Source organism: Idiotropiscis lumnitzeri, chromosome 4, assembly GCF_059441095.1.
Source record: "Idiotropiscis lumnitzeri isolate Australia: NSW breed Sydney's pygmy pipehorse chromosome 4, RoL_Ilum_1.0, whole genome shotgun sequence".
Lineage (NCBI taxonomy): Eukaryota > Metazoa > Chordata > Actinopteri > Syngnathiformes > Syngnathidae > Idiotropiscis > Idiotropiscis lumnitzeri.
Window position 1 is genome coordinate 24,351,994 of NC_142394.1, and position 27,056 is coordinate 24,379,049.

At 43.8% G+C, this 27,056-nt stretch overlaps 2 protein-coding genes across 2 annotated transcripts in view; one reads left to right on the top strand and one right to left on the bottom strand.

Moving 5' to 3' along the window:
• mgat4b (alpha-1,3-mannosyl-glycoprotein 4-beta-N-acetylglucosaminyltransferase B) lies at positions 1 to 18,713 on the bottom strand. The gene is made up of 15 exons (XM_088292454.1): positions 18,356 to 18,713; positions 9,040 to 9,219; positions 8,717 to 8,860; positions 8,372 to 8,505; positions 7,475 to 7,521; positions 7,008 to 7,121; positions 6,333 to 6,408; positions 6,147 to 6,261; positions 5,555 to 5,685; positions 4,888 to 4,995; positions 4,630 to 4,823; positions 3,717 to 3,795; positions 3,543 to 3,630; positions 2,023 to 2,135; positions 1 to 778 (listed from the first exon to the last, which is right to left on the bottom strand). Exons 1-15 carry the CDS (start codon positions 18,450 to 18,452, stop codon positions 755 to 757), a joined length of 1,644 nt encoding a protein of 547 aa, XP_088148580.1. The 5' UTR covers positions 18,453 to 18,713; the 3' UTR covers positions 1 to 754.
• Positions 18,568 to 27,056, top strand: part of dgkq (diacylglycerol kinase theta) — a 16,204-nt gene continuing 7,715 nt past the window's right edge. Inside the window, exons 1-12 of the mRNA XM_088292453.1 lie at positions 18,568 to 20,501; positions 22,943 to 23,022; positions 23,096 to 23,195; positions 23,945 to 24,030; positions 24,125 to 24,250; positions 24,909 to 25,062; positions 25,862 to 25,930; positions 26,017 to 26,117; positions 26,198 to 26,397; positions 26,495 to 26,585; positions 26,665 to 26,719; positions 26,788 to 26,849. Coding sequence (XP_088148579.1) covers positions 20,303 to 20,501; positions 22,943 to 23,022; positions 23,096 to 23,195; positions 23,945 to 24,030; positions 24,125 to 24,250; positions 24,909 to 25,062; positions 25,862 to 25,930; positions 26,017 to 26,117; positions 26,198 to 26,397; positions 26,495 to 26,585; positions 26,665 to 26,719; positions 26,788 to 26,849 — 1,323 coding nt within the window. The 5' untranslated portion in view covers positions 18,568 to 20,302. The remainder of the gene's footprint in view (positions 20,502 to 22,942; positions 23,023 to 23,095; positions 23,196 to 23,944; positions 24,031 to 24,124; positions 24,251 to 24,908; positions 25,063 to 25,861; positions 25,931 to 26,016; positions 26,118 to 26,197; positions 26,398 to 26,494; positions 26,586 to 26,664; positions 26,720 to 26,787; positions 26,850 to 27,056) is intronic.

Genomic DNA, 27,056 nt, shown 5'->3' on the forward strand with positions numbered 1-27,056 from the left:
TATTGATCATTATTTTAATAATTTATTCTTTCATCAGCTACTGATATGACAAGAAACTAGACATGACATAAAAGTAGAAAAGTGTCAAGTACAGAACAGTACCCCTCTGAAGTGGAGTCATTCTGAAGCAACACTTCGATGTACAAACTAGTGCACAACAAAGTACAACAAAGTGTTCATTCTTTGTGGGCGTCACCATGGCGTCCTTTCAACTGTGTGAGTTGTTGGTGTCATGTGGACATATCTCCCTGTCACGTGACTGGAGAATTATAGTTTGAGGATCTGATGTCATGTGGTTCGTCGGAATTGCATGTCAAGCAGTCTGTGTGTCTGTCTGTCCTGTCCGCAGCCTTGTGAAGACCCACAGGAAGTCTTCTCCAACATTTGGACGAGGAAGCTGAGGAACGTCTTTAAAGGATGTCGCCTCAGCAAAAGATCGCGGTTATCGGCTACACGTGGCTTCGCCCCGAGAAAACCTCCTCGAAAGGGGAACCTTTGTTATCATCATCATCGTCGTCATTGGACGTCGGTCCTTCCCCAAAAGCCAGTCAAGCGTTAGAACGTTCAACATGACCTCAGCATCCTGTCATGTGACTCCTCATCATCTGACTGAGCTTTTTCTACTTGCAGTGGCCAGATACGACCAGAAGACGGCGCTGTGAAGCCGTGGAGGTGGAGAGGCTTGACTGAGCAAGGAGGAGGAACCCCAACACCTCAAGATCTCAAGACCTGGAGTCCATCGCTGGCTCATTCGTCACTCCACTTTCTTGATGAAAATCTGATGAAGACGACAGACAACACACAGAAGAAACAATCACATTCATGCTCATCATCATGATTGTCTTTTTTTTTTTTAAATTTCAAGAATTTAGGCCTTAACTCATTTATGCCATTGACAGCTAAGGACGTCAAAGATCCATTTTTTTTACTCGGCTGGTAGTAAATGTTAAAGGGGATTTTTTTTTCACAGTACAAACAAATTAACACGTTAAATTCCACATATGGGTGCATTCAATTACTTAAGTAACTTGATTACATAGGTTGCAGATGATTAAAACACGATCAACTAAATTAATTTCCCCCACTTGTTAAAAAAAAAAAGGCAATTCAAATGACTTATTTTTCCAGTGCATATTACATTCAGCATGTTAACAACCATTCCCAGAATGAACACTTTCAATTCCTGGTATTAAAATGTGAAATTCCTGGAATAAAGATGTTAAATTCTTGGACCTAATGCATTAAATATTATGAATTAACATGTCCAATTGCTTAAAGGGGAAGTCGGGTTGAATTTTTTTTTCTCGCAATATGTTCTCAGATCCCCCACTCGTCTAAACACGGAATTCTAATATTGCGTCTGTGGAATATGAAGCAGAAAACTCCACCCACTTTGATCCTATCTGAGGGCATAGCCATTTTGCCACTTGCCGTCAAATGAAAATGACATCACTGGGCTCAGCTTGCAAATGTCATATGACCAAGATAACATGAGCTGTGACGCTTTTTAAAAAAATTTTTTTTTTTTCTTTGGGGGAGTTGTGGCGCTCTTTACTTGAGCCCTTCGGCAAATGTGATGTCATTTCCAGTCAACAGCAAGTGGCAAAATGGCCGCCCCCTGGGTTGGATCAAAACAAATGGATTTTGCTGATTCATGCATATTCTACAAACGCAATATCAAGCAGAATGTCGTCTTTCCACTAGTTGGGGTGCTGAAAGCATACTCATTTTTGACTTGACTTGCCTTTTAATACTTTAGAGTCCAGGAATTTAAACCTTTAAATTAAGTTATTATATTCCTGGTAGCAAGAAGTTCAATTTCAGGTGTGGAGATTTTTCCAGGAATGAACATGACCACTTTCTGCAAAATCCCTGGAATTAATGCATTTAATTTGAGCAATTGTGATCCACAAATGAACTTGACAACGTTTGATTCCAGGTGGGAATGTGTTGACTTCCCGGAATGAACCCATTTGATTCCTGTCATTTTGCGTTCTAAGCGCAACGCACGAGCGGCCCGACCTCACTGAGGATGATCCAAACGGGAGAGTCGCTAATGACGCTGAGGCGGATGGCCTCCAAGGGCCCGAAACTGGGATCCACTTCCCCCTCTGCGATGCCCTTCTGGAACATTCCTGAGAGAAGAAGAGACAGTCAGGAAAGGATCGATGGATTCGGTAAAATATTTTGGAATATGAGCAGACTGGGGCTTTTTTGTGGGGGTGGGGTTCTTTCTAAATGTATTGATTTCGGCAGGGGCATTGGCGAGTTGTCCTACATTCTGAGTGAGGACCAAGGTTAATTTAATTAATGAAAACTAACGAAATAACTCAAACTAAAAAAAAAAAAAATGTTTAGGAAATAAAGTAAAAATGAAAATTAAAAAAAAAAAATAATAAGATCTGAAACTATTACTAAAATTAACTAAAAATAATTATTGTTATAGAGAAAATGTGCTTCATTTTCATCTTTGGTAATTAATTTAATACACAAGCCTTTGTGCTTGATTTTAAATGTATTTATTTCGATATTAACGGCAAGGCCGTGTGCCGGAAGAAGAGAAGGTTGAACAGTCATTTGGGATTCGTGTTTGTCACGTAGAAGCGACATTTTCCAGTCAGCCAGTAAAAAAAGAGCCAGCAGATGACGTCACAATTCAAATTTCTTTCTATGCCCCTTAATCACAAAATAGCCGAGTGCTTGGCAAGACCATGGTTGACTAAAGTGAAACATGCGATCGATTGATCCCTGACGAACCAGCGCTACTTTGATTATGAAGGCACTTTGAAAATTCAATTGGCATGGCAACACACAGGCTGAAATCTGATTGGACAGCAGAATCTAACAACACCCACCGCTGTCTTAATGTATGTACTGCATATAATGTAAGCAGGTGTCATTAGAAGACCTTCCACGTCGTATTCCAGTCCATTAAAGCAAAGCTGATGCTTATGTGTGATTAGAGTCCAGCCATTCTGGGGAGGAGCTGATGTTGATGTTGATGGTGGTGGTGGTGGGGGGGGGGGGGCGGTTGAGGTTAGGGTCAGCATTCATCCTAATCCACGTGCTTCCCCGTGTGAGGTCATCTTCCCGCTCGGGAAGCATGTGAGCACTAATGGGATTATCTTGATGGGCTGCTGGGGTTTGTGTGTTTTATTGCTTTTGACGCGCACGCACGCACACACGCAACCTGATTCAATAAGAGACCATCAGACTGTTGATGGTTTTCGGTGGGTTTTGATGGTTTTTGGTGGTTTGGAGGGGTCAATAGTGGGTTTCACTGCTTGGGAGTGGAAGAGTCCCACAAGGAGCATTTTTCAATCAACGAAGCATTCAAACATTGCGATTGTGTTGTTGTTGTGTGTATGATGTCATATGTTGGTCAACGACAACCACATCCTTATGAGCCGTCAAAGTTCTGATGGGGGAAAAATAACTTTTTCGGCTACTTTTTATATTGTGGACCTGGATAGCTCTAGAAAATCTCTTTGTGGTGATTGGGTGGTAGGAAATGAGTGACTGATTTTGAACACATAACTGACCAATCCGGATGAATCCGTCCTCTGTACGATGGTATTTCGGACTTTTTCCCTTCACGTCCGTCAGAGCTTCTTTGTCCGCCTGAATATTCTAGAAAACAATTAAAGTTCGGCACGTCACACTCTGGATCCCTAATTTCTTCTCGTAAATGTTGCAAGATGAGATGTTGGTCTCACATCAAAAGGGAGAACCTCCACAGACGTGTTGACCAGTTTGTCTCCGGGATGCTCGATGTTCCCGCTTCGGAAGAAATATCTGAAATGTTTGCAATGTTTTAGCAACACGTGACAAAGAGCACAAAAGTCATGAACTGATCGTTCCCGTATAACACAGAGAAAATATTGTCACTATTGGGCACAAACCTCGTACGTCCAAATATATTCCACATTAATTTTTTTCACAAATTGGTTGTAACGTTTTTTTTATGCATTTTTAACCAACTGAAAGGGTTAAAAATAGCTTGAAAACAAATCTATGAACTGTCATAAAACTCTGCCTTTTCCTTCACTCAGCAGAAAATAAGCAGTGAAACATTGTTATATTTAGATCGATTTGACCAAGATTGTTTTTTTGTTTTTTTTATAAATAAAGGACTGTAATGTTACACTGAAGAATGAATCAAATGAGAGATTAAGTCACAAATGTGCAAGTCACAAGTAAGTTTTGAGTCATAACTATCAAGTCTCAAGCAAATCTTAAGTCTCTGTGGAAGGAAAAAAAATAAATAAATAAAAAAAAATCAAGCTTAGTCAAGTCATAAAAAATTGCTCAGCAAAACTTATGCTTCAGTGATAAAAAAAAAAAATCACAGATTTTTATCTCTAATAACGAAATAAAAACCAATCAAGTTTTAAACAAAATGTCTACACTTCAATTATTTAGAAGAATGCATGTTATTTTTTTCATATTAACGTTTATATGAGTGGCACACTACGCGGTGATAAATAGTGAAATATGCTGAATAAGGCATAAACGTGTCTAATCATCAAATGTAATAATTGCAATATCTTCAACTGGACGTGACGAATTAACAGCTTGAAGCTGACCCTCATTTTCCTTCCACTTCCCCAAAAGCGGCTGTGCACTGACCTCTCAATGCGCACGGGCGTGAAGAAGCGTATCCGTATGAAGTCGCCCGCCACGGGTGTGAAGGCCCAGAAGAAGTCCTCGCCGAGGTAGGCCTTCTCCAGAGTGAAGTGCTGATACGTCTTGAGGCTGGTGGTGACCTCGGCCAGTGGGTTGGCGTGGCCCTTGTGGAGGCTCTGCTTTCCAAAGTCCTTGTCCTGAAGGCAAAACACGCACGTTGGCATTGACGTTCTACTTTTTGTCGACGCCGACATTCATCACCTTCAGTTTCTGTATCTTCCCGGCTAGCGAGGAATGCGTTCCCACGTGCTGGAAGAGCGAGGGCTTGAAGCGAATCCTCAGGTTGGCTTTTTGACGGTCGCAGTGTTTCTGAGGAACACAAGATGATAAGCGCGTAGGCACATCATATTTTATCCAACTGAAAGCTCACACATTCAAATTAAGGCACGAGATATGAAATCATCTTTTAAGCCATTCGGCCTGTTTGCAAAATGGCTCCGCCTTGCTCAAATAACATGGAAGCCTTTGTTTGTAGTGGCTTCTTTGTCATCAAGCCAAATGTTTGTCGAGCTTGTCTTTGAGTCATGTAGCAAAACGTTGCATTGTATTATCGCGTAAAACAGAGCGTAATGGCTAGCATGCCACGACACGACACAGTCACAATCATTTTAGGATCAAAAGAGACAAACAGAAAAGTCAATTCAGAAGACACTTCCCGAAAGGATCACGCTCACTTCATCTGAATTTCCATCATGTTGAAGTGTAAATTACGACCGCTGGTCCGTGTCCCTTCCAAACAAAAGAACTTATTTTCCACTGACACTAGACACAGTTGAACTACGGTGGTAGAGAAGAAAGCTAACGTCCAGGTTCAAGGCCTGTTTTTGGGAAGCCATGGTGAATAGGTTTTGAACAATCGGGGACTGACCGCGTCTTTTTCTGGGTTGCAGATTTTCACCCACATGATGTGATCCAGTAGCCAGTCGATGGGTTTGTCCTTGTAGAACATCAACATGAACTCCACGATCAGAGACAAGTCGGAAGACTTGAACATCTTACCTGCGCGCATGCAAATGTACAGTCAGTGTCCCACTAGCGTCGTTACACGTGCACATAATTACATCTGCGTCTGTTTATAAGCATTAATGTACACGTATATGCACGTGCCTGTGTGTGATTGTAAGATGAATTTGTCTTAAATGCTATGCTAAATGCTACATATGCTAATTGAGGTCGTGTGTTTGTTGTGTAGTTGATGTAGCGATTCAGCTGTTGTGTGGTCGTTGTATTGGTTGTGCACTTGTGGATGGATTTATTGTTTTGTTCCTGTATTTTTGAGTAATTTTTGTTTTGTGGTTACTGGTTAGGCTGGTTGAGCTTCGTTCAATTCTGACGCGGTTGTTGGATTGTTAACTCACTCATTACCAGCTGAGATAAAAAAAAAATATTTTTGACGGATTTATCCGTCAATGGCAGCCTATGAGTTAATTACCGCAGACAATTTCTTTGTCATCACTCACCGATGAAGCCGAGTTGCGAGAATTCCAGGATCATCCATTCCTCGGAAGGCTGCTGCAAGGCAAAGTTCTTCATGGTGCTCAAGTAGGTGGGCCGCGCCACAATGTCGTCCTCCAGCTGATACACACATGCACACACAAGTGAGTGTGCGCGCACATGTGAGTGAGTGTGTGTCATTGTCTTTGTACCTGCACGTAGTATGTCCCTTTGGAGCGCGCATACATCATGAGGAAGCAATAGTCGAGATTCTGCTTGGTGCGCCACCTGATCCGCAAACGACATCCAACATGTCAGCTCGTCCGTAAGCTGCACTTCGGTCAACTTGACAACCAGTCATATGATATCAACGGATAGAAATAAATCGTCAAATGTAATAATATCCAAATATAGTGAAAACCGCAAGGGCCCCAAAACAGAACCCTGCGGAACGCCATGTGAAACTGGGGCATAGCGGGACTCAGCGCAATCTCGTTTAACACGTTCTGCTGTTTTCTGGTGTCTACTGTGTATGTATCAGTATCATTATTTATAATAAAACATTATTTATGTTATATTGTATAGTAAGTGCTTTGTTACAGATCCAGCTGTTAGGAAATGCGCTACAGAAATAAAGTATTATTGGAGCGTCTTTTACAATTTATTTGTCTACAAAGTCCAAGTGAACTCGGTTGTGATCACAACAGGATTTAAAGGGAATTCAAATTCCATTCTAAGTGGATTCAAAAGTGGATTAAAATCACACAATCAAACGTGCATTACACTGAATTACACATTGGCTGGATTAAGTGGTTTAAAATTGCATTGTAGCTGGATTCCGCGTGGAGACGGCAACTTCACAATTTGGTGTTTTTGCTGCAGCTCACCTGACTCTCTCTTTGGGGTCTCCAAAAGATTCGCGCAGGTGCGAGAAGTCCGGATAAAAGTGGACTGACGGCGAGACCACCTCCAACAGGCCCGACTGGATCTCTGAAGGGAAACTGACACGCGCACACAAGATTCCGTCAGCCTAATACGTCTTTGCGCATCGAAGGAACGTTGAAGAAAAAACACAAAGGGAACAAGAAAGATGGCAAGCTGAATGGACAGAAAGACGGAAGTGGCCTGATGGACATGTAGAAAGACAAAGTAGGAAAGGACACACACACACACACACACCTACACCCCATATAGAAATACACACACACACATACACACATGCATGCAGCCACACACACGTACTCACACACGCTCAGAGACACGCACACACACACTGAGCATAGATGAAAGAGCAGACAGGATGTGAAGGAACATGTTGCCATGGTAACAACATCCCATCATGCAGACCACTCACAGGAGCTTCAGGTTGTCTGCCACGCTCACGGCGTACTGATGGTCCGCCTGCGCGTGCACACACACACACACAAAAAAACACACACACGCTTTAAGAAGGGTTAACCCCAAACCCAACAATGCATTGGAACACGTGCATGGACACACACACGCACGCACACCCCCACACACACACAATAACAATCTCACTCACTCACACTGGAGGGTAAAAAGTTGCTCAAAGATTTCATAATGAGCGAGCGCATGTGTTGTTGATTAATGGCTGCGGCGCAAAGCCCCAAGCTCCACCCCGCTCGGCTGTCCATGACACCAAAACGACCGGCGGTGAGTCAGCTGTGTGACCTCAGCATGACCCCAAAACCTGGATACCGCCCAAGTCACGGGACTGCTCGCTTCCTGATTGGCTAAGCAGGAGGTGGAAATTATGATGTCATCAACTTGTTTTTGAGAGTGCGCCGGGGTGTGTGCGCATGCGTGTGTGTGTGTGTGGGGGGGGGGGGGGGTGTCCATGGCAGGGTAAAAAATTATTAGCTCAATGAAGAAAAACATCAAAAAGGGTCATGTGACCACATCACGTGTCGACATCAAGTGAAACTTAAGACAACTTCCTTGTAACATTCGTTTATACCCATTTTTTTCTACCTTCTTTGTTTCGCCCTCCTCCACTTCCTTCCTTCTCTTTGAATGCTTTTGTACTTAACTTGCCATCCTTCCTTCAGTCTTTTTTGTTCCTTTCTCTTATTCTTAGCCTTTGCACATCCACTAAATACAGACATTTTGTCCGTGTGTTTGTGTGTGTTGGTTCATTAGCCAAATGATTGACCTTTACAAAGTATGCACACAAGCTCACGTACACACACACACACACGCACACACACACAGCGCTGCGGTGGCTGACCTCGGCGATGAGGACAACGATGACGCAGTCGTCCTTCTCCGCGGCGCTGAGTTGTGACATCAGAGAGTTGAGTGTGTCCGTCAAGTACGAGTGGACCTCTCGTTTCACGCTGGGAACGCCCATCACTATGGAAACTGTGCACACACGTGCGCAAGGTGACTCCATACATCCAGTAAGACCGCAGCATGAAAACGCGCTTATAGAAACTTCAGGGGAGAAGTTTTGGACATGTCTGCCTCAACGCAACATGAGCAGAGCGACAAGCAGATGGACGGACACAGGGACTTCCTCACAAACGTGCACGCACACACATATTGACACAGCGTGCCAGACGGTTTGACGGACCTCCGGTGCGTCCTTGGCCCACGTGGACGGCGGGCTGCAGGCTGTCTTCTCTGTTGATTAGGTGAGGAAGATGATGGAGAACGGAGGGAAGCTGAAGAAAATTCTTGCTGACGCTCACATTCCACAACTTCATCCGGGTCTCCTCTGGAAATGACATGAAACAGCGACCAGTTAACTGTTTGCCTATAGCATTTCCCCGTTTGCTCAGCGACCCTGCCTTCGCGGACAAAGTCAGCTGAGGTGGGCCCCGGCTGACCCTTGACCCCCAATGAAGATAAGCGGCAGAGAAAATGCTTATGATGAAGGACGATTGTCTATTATACCGGAGAGACTGCTCCAGGTTCTGTTGATGTCCCTGAGCGCTTGCTTCTCAGCGATGGCTCGCTTGATCTCGTCCAGGACCAGGTTGAGCTCTTTGGAGCGGCGCAGGTTTTCCTGCTCGGCTGAGTGCAAGCGCTCCCTCAAGGCCAGGAATTCCCGCTGGTAGATGTCCACCACATCTCCTACAAAAGCCACACACACACACACAACACACCCGGGTCAAGACCCAAGTCTAAACTGGGTGCCAGGTCCATGGCAAGGTTCCAGAAATATCACCAGAGGTCGGCATCGTCAGTCCGTCACAGTTCCATCAGTATTTCAGGTCGACCCACATGGGCCCAGTCCGTCCCTAGTCGGTTGCAGCCTATTTGTGTCAAGAACATAATTTTCATGTCACCTGCGGGTGCTGCACAAGGTGACACGCAGCCTGATAAAGACCAAGTATTGTGATCAGTGTCCGACCATTGCCCAGACCATGAACCAGAACATAAGGCAGATCATAGAACAAAGACCAGCATACTGATCATACTCCGAACCAAAACATAGTCCGAACGGTGGATCAGAACACAGATGGGACTAAAGACCAGAAAGAATATAATAAAGGTCATAGACACATCGACCAGAATGTGGGTCAGGCTAGACACAGGACCCTGCAAGACGATAGCAAAAAGACCAGACCAGGAACTGAAAAATTGACCAAACCATGGACTGGGACCAGACCATAGGGCTGACTATAAATGGTAACACAGACAAAATTAGAGATCAAGCTACAGATAAGTCCAGAAACAAAGAGGCCCCAACATAGTCCAGAACATCAACCAGCACATAGCTTGACTTTGGATCTCAACACAGGGTCAAATCCAAAGCATACAGACCATAACATTGCCAAGACCATGCACCTAAATATTGGGCGCAGAGGAGGACATAGCTCAGCCAGTTAAACATGAACAATAACATAGACCAAATTATTTTTAATAGACCAGCTCATGGAACGCAACCGAGTTCAAACCACGGACCAGAAGGCAGACCGGACCATGGACCAAAAGTTTCAAAATAGTCAGTACGAAATAAACAAGCATGTGACACATACTAACATCTGTTTTCCCATGTGAATTAAAGTAAACACACACAGTTAACATAACCGTCCATATATGGGCATGATTACAGTTAGTAGTAGATTACATGATATTATGTAGACTATGGACTGCATGTACGTAAGTGACTCAATGTCCTAACGTGAGAGTCCTATAAGCAGCTTTCATGTCATCAGATGGCGAGCAAAAAAAAAGCTCTGAAAGCTTTTCACGGATTCCAGAAAAGTCAAATGTGTTGTCGTGTGGCACCATGAAACGGCAAGGCATCAAAAATATAAAAATGTAGATTTTTGAGTACCCCAGAATAACCTGTTTACATTGCTTGCCCATTTACCCCCCCCCTCCCCCCATAATTAAATAACCCTAAGTCGTACTTAGCGTTTGCCATGTTTTGTTTGTCTTGTGTATTTGCGGTGGGTGGTGCCAAAGACTTGCACTTCCTGTACCACAAAGACAGATTTCCCGCGGTTGAGCATGTGCAGAGGGTAGTGTGTGATCGGCGTATTTCGGCGTATACTTGCGCACATATGCCGTTTAGAAAAGAAGTACCCCAGGCTTGATATTCGGAATTTTAAAAACCCAAATAAGGGCATATTCGGGTTATTTCGCGCGTCTATATAACTTTTAAAAAGCCGAATAATGCCAATATTTGGGTTTTAAAAGGGTAATTGCCTGAATTCAAACATAGTCACTGATGAAAAATTGTGGCCCCCTCCTTCATTCATGTTACCCATCCCTGCCATGGAACATTCGCCAGACTCTACACTAGAAGATAGCTCGGTCATAGCTCACACACGCACACACACACCCCCCCCCCACACACACACACACACACAATGAGATCATCCCATAGGCTCACGTATATACAAACTTGACTGTTATTGACTTGAAGCTCACACACACGTATAAACTGAAACAAGAGCTTCTGCGGGCATGTGCACTCACACGCACATACGCACGTGCACGCACATACGCACGTGCACGCACACGCACGTGCACACAATGAGCTCATTGTTTCCAAAGGGATGACTGACAAGCTAAAGATTCAAATGGCGTGCCAACGTGTGGTTGGTGGCCATGTTGGAAAGGAATTCAAGATTTACAGCTACCCAACTTGAGTTTTATTCATGCGACTTTCAACACGTTTCTAAATTATTCCGGAAGTATTATATGGAAGTAGTTAAGAAGTATCCCATAGCTGGGCGTGACAGCTCATTTCCTCTACGCGCACCAAGCATCCATTTCCTGTTGGCATAACGGCGTGGCGTGGCTGCACTTCCTGTCTATAAGATCATGATTTCCTGCGTGCCTCTTCCCACGCGTTTGAGCGCTCATGTTGTCACGTCGACATTTGTTGAGTCGCCTGGTGACCAACGGGGGACGGTGGGCAGATCGCCAACATGTCGTTGGGCTGACTTCATCCAAGGGTGACGCGGGGCATCGACGTTTAAGCGCTTGAACTCCGCTGAAGCTTTACAACACTAGACCCGGATGTGACCTTGTGCTTGGTGGATGTGGAGGTGGTTGTCATGGTGACGCATGCATGCACACTTTGGAGATGCTATGCTTTTTTTAACGGCTGATTGGAGAAGGACAAAAAATAAATAAAAGGCGAGCAGTGTAAGCAAATTGTCCGTTGATATGCTCTACCATCCAGTGGAGACCAATCCCGTCCTTGTCTTGTGCCCTGATAACATCCGACGACCAGTCTGTCACTCGTCTTCATACGCCCTGACATTGGATGGGAAGAGTCCATTTCTCCACAGCCTCACGAGCCGTCACACAGCCGGCGACCGGCACAGTGCCGCCCTTGTGCGCCTGCCGTGTGTGCCGATCTGTTCAACAGGAAGTGAGCCGAGACACGGAACAGAGCGACACTGTTCCAAAGGTCTCAAGTCCACGCAGACGCCTGAAGGCCGCCTCAAGCGCCACGCCTGTCCCGACCGAACATTTCACAACACCTTCTCTCATAGAGGACGAGACCGGACTAGACTGGACCGGAAGGCATCCAAGTGGAGTGAATTAAAACATGGCTGTCTCCAATAAGCGGCGACTATTCAACGACACTTTTAACTTGGACCATCGCTGCTTGAAATCTTTGCAAAGTTTGCAGTCGCTTCATGACCATACCTTTGCACACGCAGGGAAGATAAAATGTAATTCCATGAGGGTTAGAATAAATTTCATTATGGTTAGTTTTTATTTCATTTTGTCTTTTTTTTTTTTTTAATTCAGCTCATTTTAATTAGTTTTTAGAGCAGGTCAGTTCATTTTTTTAAATAATTTTCATTATGGTTAGTTTTTATTTCATTTTGTCTTTTATTCTTTTAAATCAACTTGTTTTAATTAGTTTTCAGAGTTTATTTGTTTTTATTTGAGTGAATTCTTTTTAGATGGTTTGTTTTAGATTAATTTTTATTAGTATTAGTTGTAGTTTTGTAAATAATTGAATACTAGTTGAGTGTAAAATAAAAAGAAAAAGTCTAAGTATTTTGGAATAAAGTAAAGTAAACTACAATTCTCAAATGACTGTGTGACCTTCCGCCTTCTACACGGACGTACGGCAATAGCCAAATAAATATATTTAAAAATAAACCCCAAAAGCTTAAGTACGATATAAATTGACAAAGACGAAAACAACGAACATTTTCACTATTAAAATTAAAATTTGTTTCATAAATTTTTGATTAAGTTAGTTTTCTTTTTCTTTTTTTTTTGACTACACTCAACAGAAACTACACCTAACCGGACTAAATTAAAGTGGATGAGATTTAAGTGAATTGAGTTGGATGAAACTGGACTAGACTGAAAATGCGAACGAGAAAAAAATAGCACTCTTATCGGTTGTGACAGGAATCATTGACTAATTCCTGATCTAAGGATTTTGATAAAGTAGCCCAAGAGGGTTCCTTCAAATGTCCTCTGAAAATGCCTTTGTAGTCATTCAGGTGTAAGGAAGGAGTGAATGAGTTGGAGCTCAATCATGGAGTTCGGACTCAGTCCTTACTCCTGAATCACTGCAAATTATTTTTATACACTAGGCTTGATACAGTAGTTGAGTCTTGGGATAAAATGATTAGTGCATTGGTATCCAAACTTCGGCCCAGGGGCCATTTGCAACCCGCCATTCATTTTCTAGCGGCCCTTATCATATACAAAAAAAAAAACTTTACCCACGGACTGAGTGTTAATAAAAGTGGGCCGGTTGTGACACCCACAACGGCGCACCTGACGACTACTACGAATACTACTACGAAGAAAGCACTTTTCATCTTTTTTTTTTCTTTCTAATGCCTCATGAATAAACAATAATTCTGCAAGCAAAAATGTCTTCATCCACTTGCTGCAAGTGAGCCTAGTGAGTCATTAAGACCCTCAAGTTAAAACTGCTTTAAAAACACGCATCTTATTACAGAAGACTCTTTCTTTGCGTCGGAATGCGGAGCTCCGCTCAAGGCAGGCGGCTGGGGTGGCTCGATGCAAGGCTGCGGCCCACCTATAAATCTTGAAAAAGCCCTATTTGCCTTTTATTAACAGAGTTTTAAAATGACTCCAAATTTTTAAAAAATGCAAAAGAAGATGAATAGAAAAAGAAAAAAAACGTCAAAGTGGCTATTGCATCCTTTGACTTAATTTTTGCGGCCCTTGGAAGAAAACTCAGTGCATTAAATGCATGAATAAACCGAAATCGATATATAAGGATATTTCTATAGTGGACTGTGTGTGCGTGCGCGTGTGTGTGCGCGTGTACGTGCGTAAGTGTGTTTGTGCATTGACATGGTCATCGATTAGTGCGTGTGCACGCACTCAAGTGGGTGTCACATTCTCAAGTAAAATGAACCCCGTCTCGTTTGGCTCCTCCACGACACACAAACACAAGATGTGTGTGTGTCGCCATCTGCCACACGCAAACGCGCGCGCACGCGTACGCACACAGATGGTTTGTCAGTGGGAAGAAGCGAAGCTGATTTTTCATCTCGAGTTGGTCTCTTCAAGCCGACTAAATGTTACAACATTGGTTCGTGATGCATTCAGGTGTCTTTTATTTATTTATTTTTTTCAATCACGCTTAAAAAGTTGATTTGTTGCTCAAACAAAAGAGAAGGAGAAACCTTCACGATGAAAGCTGAGATCTCGTCAAATATTTATCACTTCTTACTCACGCACACACACACACACACACTCACGCGCGCGACAGGGCGTGTTGGTTAATTTGTGAGCGCGTGCGCGCGCGCGCGTTTGTCCTCATGCAGCATTTATGAGGCACAAAAACAAGAATGGATCGCAGGAAGCAACAAGTCGTCATAGAAACTGACGAGCCTCCAGAGGACAATTACAACTTTCCATTTAATACCACACTCACATACATGCGATCGCGCACAAACAAAGTGAGTCATTTAATGCAGCAAAACATCCATATAAACCTATCAACATATTCATAACGCTTTCCATGATGTTTGTGCATACACACAGATGTGCCAAAAAACACACTAGGTTGTTGTGTACATGAACAATGTCAAGCTTTGTTTTTGAGTGTGCTTATAAACTGGAGTGTCAGATCTCCTATTGCCCCTGGACACGACATCACAGCCCTGATTATATTTAGATCATGTGATGAGCCTTTAAATATACTTCAACAAACACACACACATTCACACAAGCACACACAACCTTTAGGAGGAATTTGACTTCTGTATTTACGGCTCACATGTTCGACGTCAATCAAGTCCAATAGACTCACTCACGTGGAGTTACACTACAGAAAACTAATATATATATATATATATATATATATATATATATATATATATATATATATATATATATATATCATTAATTCATTAATTCTGTAAACTGCCGTAAAGTTATCTGGTTTTCTCAGTCGCATTGGTTCCATGCTCCTTGCAAGTGCTGTCATTTTGCATTTGAATGTTTGACTTGTGCAATAAATGTCTGAAAAGGGTGACAATGGCGCTCCTTGTCTGCATGCCAGAACATTATACATCTCTTATTTGCTGTGTTTTGTTTTCACTTTTCATTGAGCGGCGGCGTCTCTGAATCTCACTCACAATTAGGGCTTAAGACACAACGCAAAAAAATAGCGGGTGAGTGTACGAACTCATAAGTCAAGAATCCACTGAAGTGTTTGCTGACTCATAAGAACAGATTCCTGGGAACGTTGGACGACGAGGGTGTTAAGGCAGGTTTTTTTGGCATTTGCAGCTGGCCCCGACTGTCATGTAGTAGAAGGAGAAATGTTGCTTTGCTTTGTCCAGGATTTTTTTTAAATGCTGAAGATTGTTTGCAGCCAAGTACAAGACAAAAAGCCCCCAAGACCAAAGTCAGCACGCGGGCTTGTCTCAACTTGCCGCGCGCACAGACACAAACACGACCACACACATCTCACCCCAACCCCCACAGTCAAACACACTGTGTGTTGTTAACAAGTCAAGCTTACTTTCTTTTGGGAGGACAGCCACTGAAGGTATAACACAGCAGAGCATTGTCAACATCACTCACATACATGTGCGCACACACATTGACATTTGAAATGCAAGACTGCTATTTACTTATTCCCTATATACGGATTTATGCTGTATATAATGGACCAAGATCGTTCCTTCATTAGAAATCTGTTTGCATTGAATGAGTGCAATTTTATAGACTCTCTCTCTCTCTCTCTCTCTCTCTCTCTCTCTCTCTCTCTCTCTCTCTCTCTCTCTCTCTCTCTCTCTCTCTCTCTCTCTCTCTCTCTCTCTCTCTCTCTCTCTCTCTCTCTCTCTCTCTCTCTCTCTCTCTCTCTCTCTCTCTCTCTCTCTCTCTCTACACCCCCCACACCCCCACACACACACAAACACACGCACACTGAATCATTCATTTTTTATCCATTAAAAGAACTATTACTAGGAACAGACCATTTCCACAACAATACAAGATTGGCCTCGTGATTTTCACTGTTGGCATAAACCTCACTGAAATAAATCACTTTTTTCCAGGTCTTTGTAGATACATAGAATAGAGTTGAAATCATTTGAAAGAGCACGGCTCTTTTTGTTCCAAAGGAAGCACCTTTACATTTTGCCTTGACCCCAGGATCTTTTCCAACAAAAATTCGGAAAGGCGACTTGAAGGTGAGTAGTTTGGACTTCTGAAACACCGCAGACCATTTTGAAAATGGCAGCCACGTGCTATTCAGATATCTTCACGTGATGTCACGCGTGGACGCCCGCCAAGAGACACAGCTGTCTCCATCCGGATGGTATGCGCCACATCCCAAAACAAGCCCCCCTCGGAAAAACATGACCCTCGACATGTTTGTTGCGCACGTTGGCGTTGTCCGAGCAGGAAACATCTGTGTGCAGCAAACGCACACAGACACGCACATGCACACGCATTCTCGCAAACACACATACACACAAACGCACACGTTAAAATACACACAAACATGCAAACTTTGTCTTTCACCCCCACACACAAATTCAAACCCAAATATACACACAAATATTTACACACACACGCACACACACACGCGCACACCCACTGACACAAAAACTACGCTACCACATTAACATGCACACAAGGAGAAGCCCACACTCTCTCACACATTCGCAAATATGCGCACACACACACACACACATACACCCCCCCCCCCCTCCAGAGTTGCCGCCCACAACATGGCCAACTCTCCATTCCATTTGATGTCACAGCTACTGTGTGAGCCCAGCTTCTCCCGGCATGAGTTGCATGAACAACCAAGTGCCCCCTGGAGACGATACTATTGGATGCATCTCAATCAAAGCACCAACTGGCATGTGCAGCACGACAAATCGAGCGCAGCACTACAACTCAAGCACTTCTTTCTTAAGTAGACACTTGTTCTTCTCTCATCAGCTTGACGCTTTTTGTGCAGTGGAGCAGAACAAGCGCACCCCACCTGGCTTTTTCATTCTCCACTGAGGCAAAAGCAAGCGCTCTCCTGGAACATAGACAATCGCACAAATGCCGCAGCAAGCGGACACGCGCTGTGGGGCAAGGTCATTGCTGCTCCTCCAGTCAGGTGTGTATATTATTCGTAAGTGACAATTGTTCTACTAAAGTGCCTTGGTCTACTATTATTGTACTAGTTTACTTCAAGGAGAGCAATTCAAACATTTATTTGATTTCTTTGTAATAGGATGATTATTGTCCCCATTAATTGGACAACTTTTGCATACTAGTAGGGCATATTATTAATGGGACAAAGCCACTAGCGCAGGGGTTGGGAACTCCGGTTCCTGGAGAGCCATATCCTGTCTGTTTTAGACCTCTCCCTAATCCAAACACACCAGATTCAAATAATCAGGATCGTTCCGGGCTTCTACAGGGCTTGTTGATGTGCTGAGTGTTTTTGGAGATGGGAGGGATCTAAAACGGACAGGATATGGCGCTCCAAGACCCAGCGTTCCCTGCGCCTGTACTAGCGGGTATTTTGGGACTATTATTGTATGCTAACAAGTGTGGCCTAGTAGTGCTACTAGTGCAATTCAGTAGTTTGCACTAGGTTGAATTGTATTCTAAAAGCCAAAACCGGCCCTTCTAGTGAAAAAAAAAACATTACCGTTAAGAAAAAGTTGCTCTATACTAGTGCACTAATAAGTGCAAATTCGTATGCCGTTTTGACGCAGAGGACAACTTTGACATACTAGTAGGACAACTCCAAGTTAATATAGAGGCAAAATAGATGGTATTAAGGTGCAACTAGTAGGCTGCAGAAGGCTTCTAGTGCATGATATTTGCTAAATATTTGTCTGTCAGAGATATTTGTTCGTCTGGTGCGCTGCATTGTCTTACTAGTAAGGACAAAGAGGGTGGTCGTACGTGGACCTTAAGGTGGTATCACCGTTTTCCATCTTTTTGGACCTCTTGCTTAATTTCTCATCTTCACCTGAATAGCATGCACGACCCCCCCCCAAACAAGCACCTCACTCCACCTTAAGCCCAGGATGTTGTGTCATGTGTCCATCCTGCAACCAAACGCACCCCTTTTTCCATCCCCAAGTCCCCCTCACTGCATCTGACACACAAAAAAACGAGCGCTCCCCCTCCTCCTCTGTCGTGAATCGAACGCCTTCCTCCCTTGCCTCCAGCCTCACTTCTTCATCATCACCATCTTCTGCTCCCGATTCTTCCAGAGCCGTGCAGGCGTGTGTGCACGTGTGACGTATGTGCGCGTGTGAGTTCTTACCTCTGGAGGAGCTGAAGGCGGTGTACCAGGACAGCGAGACCAGCCCGCACAATCCGAACAACAAGAGCGTCAAGAAGGACACATTGCGGAACCTCATCTCCACACCGACCTCAGCATGTCCGCACCTAGAGGGGGGCGGGGTGTCGCAAAAGATGGAGGGGGGGGGGCAGCGACTGAGCGAGGGGAAGGAAAGAAGGAGAGAAGGAGGAGAGAGCGAGGGAAAGACGGGTAGACAGATTGCCGAGAGAGAGAATCAAAGAAGGGGAGAGAGAGAGATGTTGATGTTGGGGCAGCAGCCGCGAGAATGACGAGAGAGAAGGGAGGCAGGGAAGGAAATAGAGCGAGAGAGGAGGGGAGAAAGAAGCGTGGGAGGAGCCTGAGAGGGACAAAACAGGTAGGCTGACGTCGATTGTTTTGAATATTTTTTAGATTTATTGTTATTGAATGCTCTCATCTGTGAGCTCCACGCTGGCCGTTTATGTCGCTTGATTTTTTCTTTAACTATTTTAGCCGCAAACACAACTTCACAAAGGATTGTGGATTTTGTTAGACTTTTTTACATGTTTCACTTTCGTAATGTCACAAAATTAACCCACTTACACGGTTTTTTATTTATTGTATCGTATTAATATTTACACATGTTTTCCATACAAATAGCAATCTTACAATTATTAAAGCTATTTTTAAAGTGCCGATTGCTTCTATTGAAGACTTCGTTTATTGTACACACGATTCTAATGCTCTCCCAACATATTTAGGTGCGTAACATCGCCCCCTGTCCAATGACAGTGGAATTAATGCATCAGACTCAGGCAGAGTTGAATTTTATTATATCACAAGAAACAATAACATGTTTTGGTCAAACTTAAATGAGGCACAAATATTTTTTCCACGATTAAAAACACGTCCAATTGTAAAGATTCTTTAATTGTTAAGGTTTACGATGATTATAGTACACATTTTTACATCATATTCTCTACCATGCACGGTGGCATTGGCTCTTTTTAATGGTGGGCCTGCCTCATTTAATTGCGCCAGCGATCACAAAGTGCACTCAGTGACATTTGTGAAGACAACATTTGACCACCAAGTCACCGAAACTAGCTCGTCAATTCATATATATGTACATCTACTTTTGTCATACCGCAACATAACATGTATTTGTTATCCTGGTTGAGTGTCTGTAATTTCCAGTGTTCAATAAAGTGTGTTTATATACGAATATGTATAAGTATACTATACACGTACAGTACGTATTGGAAATGCATTCATTCGCTCCAGTTCGTTGTAGACTTTTGCAGAGTTACACTGACACATAGTGGCCATGTCTTGTAAGTGCAGCTCAGGAAATTGCGGGGGGAAATGAAACACTTTTGACAGACACTTCATAAATACAGTGTATACAGTAAGTGACGTCATGATGTAGTGAAGGAAAGCAGGAAATGGTAAGTGGGTAAAGGTGAAAGGAGGAATGGCGGGATGCATTTGAGTCTCTTTTACTGAAGGCTGTGAAGAAGAAGGCGGAAGAAGCTGCTCGTTTTCCACTTGTTGACTTCCGCATTTGTTGTTATGCTCCATCCACGGGCGTATATATCAATCAATCCATCGTGAAAGCCAGCCGCGTGCAAGCGCCTTACGTCACGTGATCCCGGCCACAAGACGGAAGTCTTGAATCGCGACCATGCGCCGCGCGTGCGCGAGTCCTACCCTCGCGCGCGCGTGAGCGGGAACTTGTGGAAGCAAACTGGGCGGGACGCACGCCGGCTCTCAACGTCATAGGTTGATCGAAAAGGATCCCTCGTGGACCCGAACGCGATCGTGTTGGACTGTCGAGCTTCGAACGGCGGGCATGGACGTTTAATGTTTTTGTTTTTATTGAGAACGTCGAGCGTGACATGACATTATATGACATGACATGACGTGACGTGAGGTGAAGTGACGTGAAGAATGGCGGACTGCAGCCCGGCTCGAGCGGAAGCTGCGGACAGCAGCCCGAACGTGACGGAAAGCCCGCTGGGGATCAAGAAGCGCCAGCAGGGCTCTTGCGCTCTTGGTCACAGCTTCAAGAGGGTGACGCTCACCAAGCCCACTTTCTGCCACCACTGCAGCGACTTTCTGTGGGGGCTTCTCGGCTTCCTGTGTGAAGGTACAGCATTACATGCCAGCAACATACCGACGATCGCCACAGTCACACTGTCTTCAATGTGCTCGTTGTATCTTCTAATGTCTTTACTGTTTCCCCGATTCTTCACTGTCTCTTTAAATGCCCTGACTGTCTTTTTAAATGTTCACAATGTCTTCTATTGGCTTTCCGCTAAATGTCCCCTCTGTGTCACGTCTTCACATTTTTTTTCACGTGTTTTCATGTGAAGACTTCAGTGAATCTATAAATGGACTTTTTGTTGTCATGTTGTCTGTAAACGTCCTTATCGTATCTTCAAATATCTTAAAGGGATCATCTGGCTGCGGTGGCCCATTTGTCATTCAACTACTAAATTTATCAGTTTTTTTAAACTAGCATGCATTTTCAAATTTATTCATTTGTGTTTAAGAAATTAACAAATAACCAACTACTAGCCCCGCCCCTTCCACTGCTCAACGTCACATCACAAATAATTTCTTAAAACGACAGTCAATCAGCACCAAAATGTATGTGCACATCTGCAATGATGCCCGCTTCAACCTCTGAAAATATCAGAAGGATCAGCCTCTCCATGTTGTACTTATAAGTGATGAGGAAATGAGTAGCTAATATGCAGTTTCTATAGACTTGCTTTCTCTCATAAGTCACCAGAATATGTTTAAAAATTTCCATCCATGCATCCTTCTATCCATTTTCTCCATGCATATCCTCACAAGTGTTGCGCGTGGGCATGCTGGATTCTTCATAGTCCAATTTGAAAATTTTGCCAAGCCAACATCTGGTGCAGCTGCATGCCCAAAATTGATGTACTCGAATGGGCTACTTCCACCACGACGCCGAGCTTTATCTCTGGTCGGTCAGAATTAGTGTTTTCCCTGTTGTGGTTGCTATTGGAAAACAGATAAAAATGAGGGATTGCATTATACATACAAAGTTTAGCAAATTGTCCACATTGTCTAGGTCAGTGTTCAACATTTACTGAGCCAAGGCACACACCTCGCATCAGAAAAGAAAAAAATCAGGGCACACCGCTTTGCAAAATGATTTACAAAAAGTGGATATACAGGTTTGTTATGTACCTTCTGTCATTTATTGGAAGAGCATTTAATTGTTTTGCCTTTTACTCTCTGTGGTTGGCATAGATTATTTAACAAAAACAATTTTATGTTTGATAATAATATTTTTCTTTGCCAAAATATTGACATTGAATAATATCCTGCAGTGCACCTGTTTTTGCCAATTCACCTAATACACCATATTTGGCAGAAGTTTAGAAAATATGTTATCAACTACAAATTCGAGACATGTTGCCTGAGTATTGTAATGTATGCTTCCTCTTTGGGGCAGTTTCCAAGTGGTGATTAAAAGTCAGACACGCCTTCCACGTCATCATTATAGCAGTTTAGTGCCAAGGTAAAAAGAACAGCATGGAAGTCTTAACACGGAAAATTGCGAGCACTTGCGCCGTGGAGAGTGTGACGGCTACTTCTGACGGACGCCCAGCGACTTGTACACACAAATCTTACGAAGTCTATCAAAGTCTTCGAATGTCTCCACTATGATTACGTGTCCTCAGCATGACTTTAAATGTCCTCAGTGTCTCTTAGATGTCCTCAGTCGGCTTTTAGCAGTCCTCATCACAATTGTTTTGCTTTGTAAGTGCTCCTCACAAAGACACATAATTTGTACATGCATGTTCTGCCCAGTAACGCGTGTGTTGTCTGTCATCTGTATGTGCGTGTGTCATGGTAGGAGGAGCAGAAGGTGAAAGTGTGTGTGTGTGTGTGTGTGTATGTGTGTGTTTCACAAGAAGCAGTTCTTGTGGACTTCCTCTGGTCGTCATGGAAACAGAAGTCTTGGCTTGTCGAATTGTGTGTGTGTGTGTGTGTATATATATATATATGTCGGGGTGTGTGTGTGTGTGTAGCCAATGAAGATGCATTTTGTCACATGACACCAAAATGTTGAAGCTGTCACTTGAACAAAGATGCTTGTGTGATCTCCTCTGTTGCCATGGTGATAGCATTATGCGTGTTGTGCTTTAAATATGTGTTGCCTTGGTGACGTGTGACTGAATTTGAAGCGTGTCCAACGTTGCCATGTTTATAATATATGTGCATTACATGTTACAAACAAAATTAATATCTATTGTTGCCATGGTGACATGTGTGTTGTATTCAACGTGTCCTGTGTTGCCATGCTTGATAGGAGTGTTGTTTTCACTGTCTCCTGTTGCCATGGTGATGTGGTTTCAAGGGTATATCCATTGTTGCCATGGCAATGTGTTCGTTGCATTTTAAATGTGTCCTCCTGTGTTGCCATGGCAATATGTGTTTTGTTTTAAATATGCCCTGTGTTGTCATGGTAATGTGTGTTTTGTGTTAAAGATGGCTTTTGTTGCTGTGGTGATAAATCTTGTATCTTCTCTTTGGTGTTCTCTTCAGTGTGTAACTTGATGTGTCACGAGAAATGTCTGAAGACGCTTCGCTCGCTGTGCTCCAGCATGGCGCCCTCTGCAGTACGAGTGAGTAGCGCATTATTGTCGTTGTCGATGACGTCGCATGATGACGCTGCGGTGTCCACGCTGCTCCCTACAGATCCCCGTGGCTCACTGCTTCGTTCCGGACTCTCACAAGAGGCGCGTGTGCTGCGTGTGCAGGAAGCAGACAGAGGGAAACGGCGCCCTTCGTTGCGAAGGTCAGCCCAATGCTAGTGGCTGTGCACTAATGGCAACTGATGCCCCTCCCCCAATAGTCTGATTGGCTGACCCTTTTTTCATCTGGCGTGGCTGGTGGTGCAACAATTATTCGATTAATCCACAACCCATCGATTCAAATCAGAAACTATATTGATAATCAATTAAATGATTAAAGGCTTTGTTTAACTTAGTTGTCCAAATCCTCGCAATTTCAGCCTTAAAAGTAAATCTCCGATTTCTTTACTGCTACATGAAAGCAGACAGATTATTTTTGACATTTGACACAAAAATGTTGATAATTATTTTCCAATTTTCTGACACGTTACAAACCAAACAATTTTTTTTTAATTTAAGAAAGGGTCAGAAAAAAACCTTAAAAAATCGGAATAATTGATCTATAAAAAATAAATAAATAAAATCAACAGAATAATAAAATAATCACTCCTAGAACTGGGCATTTGTTCAATTTTTAGGGATTAATTTGCTCTGAACAATAATAAAAAAAAAGATTTGTTTATTATTATTATTAATTTTTTTAATGAAATATTTGAGTTTGGAAATTTGAATCGATACCCAGCCCTATTTTTTGATTATACCCTCTGCCCCCCCGCAACTGACTCCCTTTGTCACCGCAGTTAAAACTTTCTAGATCAGCCACTGGTTGTCGATTATTTGATGAATTGTTGCTCCCCAAAACCGATTTTGCTTTGTTCTGATTGCTAACAAGATGCTATCTCTCGGGTTTCAGTGTGCGAGCTGCACGTGCACGCCGACTGCGTCGCCTTCACATGCGCCGATTGTCGCTCATGTCACGTGGACGGAACTCGGCAGCAGGTCAGTCATCACCTTGGCGACAAAAGCATCTGCGTCTGCGTTTCCGTTGGTAAACGTGTGCTTTTTTGTTCACGGCTGTTGCGTGTTCCCGCAGGACACGTTTCACCACCACTGGCGGGAGGGTAACTTGGCGTCGAGTGCTCGTTGCCAGCTGTGCCGTCGCTCCTGCGGCTCGTCCGACGTTCTGGCGGGGATGAGGTGCGAGTGGTGCGGCGTCACGGTAAGAAGTAGCGCCTTTTATAACTTTTGCTTTTTGTTCCTACATTTGAACACAAATATTTTAACTTTCTACTCCTTACAATTTCCAAATAAGCTAGTTACTTTTTTCCAAAGTGAGCAAATACAAATACTGTTCGTGTACTTACTCCTGAGTTATTTGACTTTTTCCATTCCTCCATTTGAGAACAAATGTCTGTACTTTCTCTTCCTTACTTTGTCAAAATAGACTCATTACTCAAAAAAAAAAAAACGGCCAAGTGCTCCCTCCGCTCGTCACCGCAACGTGGAAATAATTGTTTAATTTAGTTTTTTCAAATGTTCAAAATTGAGAGTCATCATTGTGATTTTTTTCTGGCGTGGCAGTTATCACTTCTGTAGAAAAAGTCAAAGGTTGTCAAAAGAAAATTTACCTAGATAAACAAAGAACGTTTATGATCGCAAAAATCTGTAATTTGTAATAGTTTTTTTTTGCTTTATATTCAAGTAACAAAGTATAAAGTAATAATTAACGAAGTTTTTTTTTTTTCATGTCAAGTTATCAAAATGTTGACTTTTGTCCTAAAATGCACCTTATCTTTCCATAAGAATGTAATTTTGCCTGTTGTGAGTCGCGTTCGCCGCCATCCATCCGCATCGCCTCTTGTTTTTCGCCCTCGCAGTGTCACGCGGCGTGCTATCTCAGAGTGGCGCCGGAGTGCACCCTGGGCCGTCTTCGCCGCATGATGCTGCATCCCGCCTGCGTGCGCCTCCAATCCAGAAACTTCAGCAAGCAGCACTGCTTCCGCATCACGGAGGGCGGCGGCCACGAACTGGGTACGCCGTACTTCCTCCTTGGCTGTCGTCGTTGCTGCCCAACTTGTTTCCAAATTGCGAGGAATTTAACGGCGCATGAGAACAGAATTAGACCTTTGAAATGAAACTACCCGGGCTTAATTTTTTTTTCCGTTTTAGGAAAGTGCAACCTCAATTGTTGGTCTTCTTTTTAAGAAATGGAGGCAACCAGGGAGTGAGGCTGTTTAAATGCCGCTTGATGTTTTGATTTTTCAAAATCTTTAGCGAACCATGATGTTTGCTCCCCAGAAAATAAGATCGCGTTTGTGTTCTTTGGGTATTTTCCTTTCTGTTTTGTCTTCAGCAAGTAAAATGCATGTTCAGTCAGATTTAGGTCAGGTGATTGACTTGGCCATTGCATACCATTCCACTTCTTTGCCTGTGACAACTCTTTGGTTGCTTTTGGAAAAAGCGTTGGGTTATTGTCCATCGGCATTGTGGAGCACCGTCCAATGAATTTTGAAGCATTTGGCTGAATATAAGCGGACAATATTTCCTTCAGTTTGACAACTGTGGATTAGGCCTTCGAGTAATTGAATGCATTTGCACCTGACTTTCAGACTCACTATTTAAAAACGCGTTACATAAATCACATTGCAATTTTGTCAGCCGCAATCTTAGTCAGTAATGTAAAAAAAAAAAAAATCTAGAAATATATAATCATGACAGAACAGTTTGGACCACATAAAATAGGGTGGTGGGCCGCAGCTGGCCCGCAGGCCATATGTTTGACACTCATGCCTTACATTCTCAGGATATTGATCATATTGTTCTCCCGCAGATGACCGGGATGACGCGGAGGCGCCCGCCGTGGCGTCGAAAGACGGCCAACCGGCGACGCCCGAGCACGGTCGGTTGTCGCCCGGCTGCACTTGCCGGTTAACGCTGACCTGGAAAAAAACAACTGAGCTAATTGACGTGCTTTCTGTGGTGCAGGCAAACAGATTCTTAAGGTTTATGATGGCGACGACGCCCTAAGGCGCGGTCACTTCCGTCTCGTCTCCTTCGCCAGAGCCACCAGGAATCAGGAAGTTCTGGTAGGAGGCACCGCATGACGGTAAACAACAAGATCAACAAACGATAATCATCTCCGCAAATACTCTACGTAACGGCACAGGAGGCGGCGTTGCGGGCCTTCTACCTGCCAGACGACCCGCAGCATTTCCAGCTGCAGGAGGTGGGGGGACTTGAGCGTCTCCACAGCGACGACGTCCTGAACCGGAACAGCGGCTCGCTGAAGGACGGCGGCGACGCCTGGATGCTGAGGGCCAAAGCTGGCCGTGCCGAGGTCATCAAAGTGTACGGGGGCACCACCAGGTCAGGCTGCTTTTTTTTTTTTTTTCCTTTTTCAAGACGACGAGCGCTCGCCGCCCTCCGCTAACAGGAAGTCAATAATGGCGTGGGTGCTTTTCAGCTCCAGTTCAGATCACGTCTGTGTGTCCGTGTCTGAGGACAGCACTGCGGCATCCGTCCTTGCTGATGCCCTCAAGCAGCTGGAGCGTCACGTACGCACCTTCGGCACGGAACCTTCCACGGGAAGGGTGAGGTCACATGATAATACCAAGGTTCTGCTCTTCCTTACAGAAAGACGATGTGGCACAATTTGTCCTGCAGGAAGTGCTCATGAGCAGCAAACAAGGTCAGTGACCTCTCGTTCATCTCCAAGTACAAAGCACACTAAAGGTCACGACCTCTGTGTGTCCTCAGTGCAGAAGCAAACGCTGACGCCGCAGCAGAACATTCTCGCCAAACTGCGCGACATCAGGAAGGTCAGTGATTATTATTGGTGTCACCGACAGATAACATTAGCATTAGCGTTAGCATGGCTTGTCTTCTGCTGGTCGTGGCGTAAATACTTTGAAATTCGGTGTTAATCATATCAGCCATGTTGCTGTCGATGTCAAGAAAATAGTTCAAGTAGAATGTTTGTTAAATGCTGAGTAAGCAATGAGTGCAGTAAATGTGTCGATTTAAGC